The 1,186-nt window shown below is 44.7% G+C and overlaps 1 protein-coding gene across 1 annotated transcript in view; it reads right to left on the bottom strand.

Annotated features, from left to right (window-relative positions):
- KAT8 (lysine acetyltransferase 8) overlaps nucleotides 1-1,186 on the bottom strand; it is a gene marked incomplete at its 3' end in the record, with an annotated part of 25,197 nt that overhangs the window by 13,260 nt on the left and 10,751 nt on the right. The window contains exons 6-7 of the mRNA XM_057387914.1: nucleotides 546-561; nucleotides 65-148 (exon numbers count right to left, since the gene is read on the bottom strand). Coding sequence (XP_057243897.1) covers nucleotides 65-148; nucleotides 546-561 — 100 coding nt within the window. The remainder of the gene's footprint in view (nucleotides 1-64; nucleotides 149-545; nucleotides 562-1,186) is intronic.

Here is a 1,186-nt window from a genome sequence, read left to right as displayed (position 1 = left end):
AAAATTTTCCCAAATTTCCCAAAATTTCCCCAAAATTTCCCAAATTTTCCCCAAATTCCCGTACCTTGTGGTCTTTCCCATCCACCTCGTAGACAGAAATGTTCCCTTTGCGATAAATCTCCCGCCCCGGCGGCTGCCGCCACTGACACTGACCCTGAGGGGATAAAAAAATTAAAATAATTATATAAAAATTATAAAAGATTAAAAAAAAATTAAAAATAAAATTAAAAAATTGAAATAAATTAGAAAAAAACCCGGAGATTTTAGGTCAAAAATGGAGGAAATCGCCCCAAAATCCACCTGAATTCACCCAAAAAAGTCCCCAAATTGTATCCCAGGTGTATTTTACCCTTCCAGGTGTATTTTCCCCCCTTCCAGGTGTGTTTTTCCCCCTCCAGGTGTATCCCAGGTGTATCCCAGGTGTATTTTATCACTCCCAGGTGTATATTTCCCCCTCTCCAGGTGTATTTTATCCCCTCCAGGTGTATTTTTCTTCCTCCAGGTGTATCCCAGACCTCTCCAGGTGTATCCCAGGTGTGTTTTACAACTCCCAGGTGTAATTTCACCCCTCCAGGTGTATCCCAGGTGTACTTTTCCCCTCTCAGGTGTATCCCAGGTGTCCCCAGGTGTATTTTTTCACTCTCAGGTGTAACCCAATGTACCCCAGGTGTATTTTATGACACCCAGGTGTATCTCAGGTGTATTTTATGACTCTCAGGTATCCCCAGGTGTATCCCAGACCCCTCCAGGTGTATCCCAGGTGTATTTTATCACTCCCAGGTGTATCCCAAGTGTATCCCAATGTACCCCAGGGGTATCTCAGGTGTATTTTTCCCCTTCCAGGTGTATTTTTCTCCCTCCAGCTGTATCCCAGACCTCTCCAGGTGTATCTCAGGTGTATTTTACCCCTCTCAGGTGTATCCCAGACCCCTCCAGGTGTATTTTTTTACTCACAGGTGTATTTTACCCCTTCCAGGTGTATCCCAGGTGTATCCCAGGTGTATTTTATGACTCTCAGGTGTACTTTTGCCCCTCCAGGTGTATCCCAGGTGTATTTTTCCCCCCTCCAGATGTATTTTATCACTCCCAGGTGTACCCCAGGTGTATTTTAGGTGTCCCCAGATGTGTTTTTAGTCCCTCCAGGTGTGGTTTTTTCCCTCCAGGTGTATCCCAGGCGTATTTTATG

Source organism: Malurus melanocephalus, unplaced genomic scaffold, assembly GCF_030028575.1.
Source record: "Malurus melanocephalus ecotype Western Australia unplaced genomic scaffold, MMel_1.1 scaffold_1436, whole genome shotgun sequence".
In the NCBI taxonomy this organism is placed as follows: Eukaryota; Metazoa; Chordata; class Aves; order Passeriformes; family Maluridae; genus Malurus; species Malurus melanocephalus.
The sequence above is the reverse complement of the archived record's forward strand: the minus strand, read 5'-3'. Positions and strand labels throughout refer to the sequence as shown.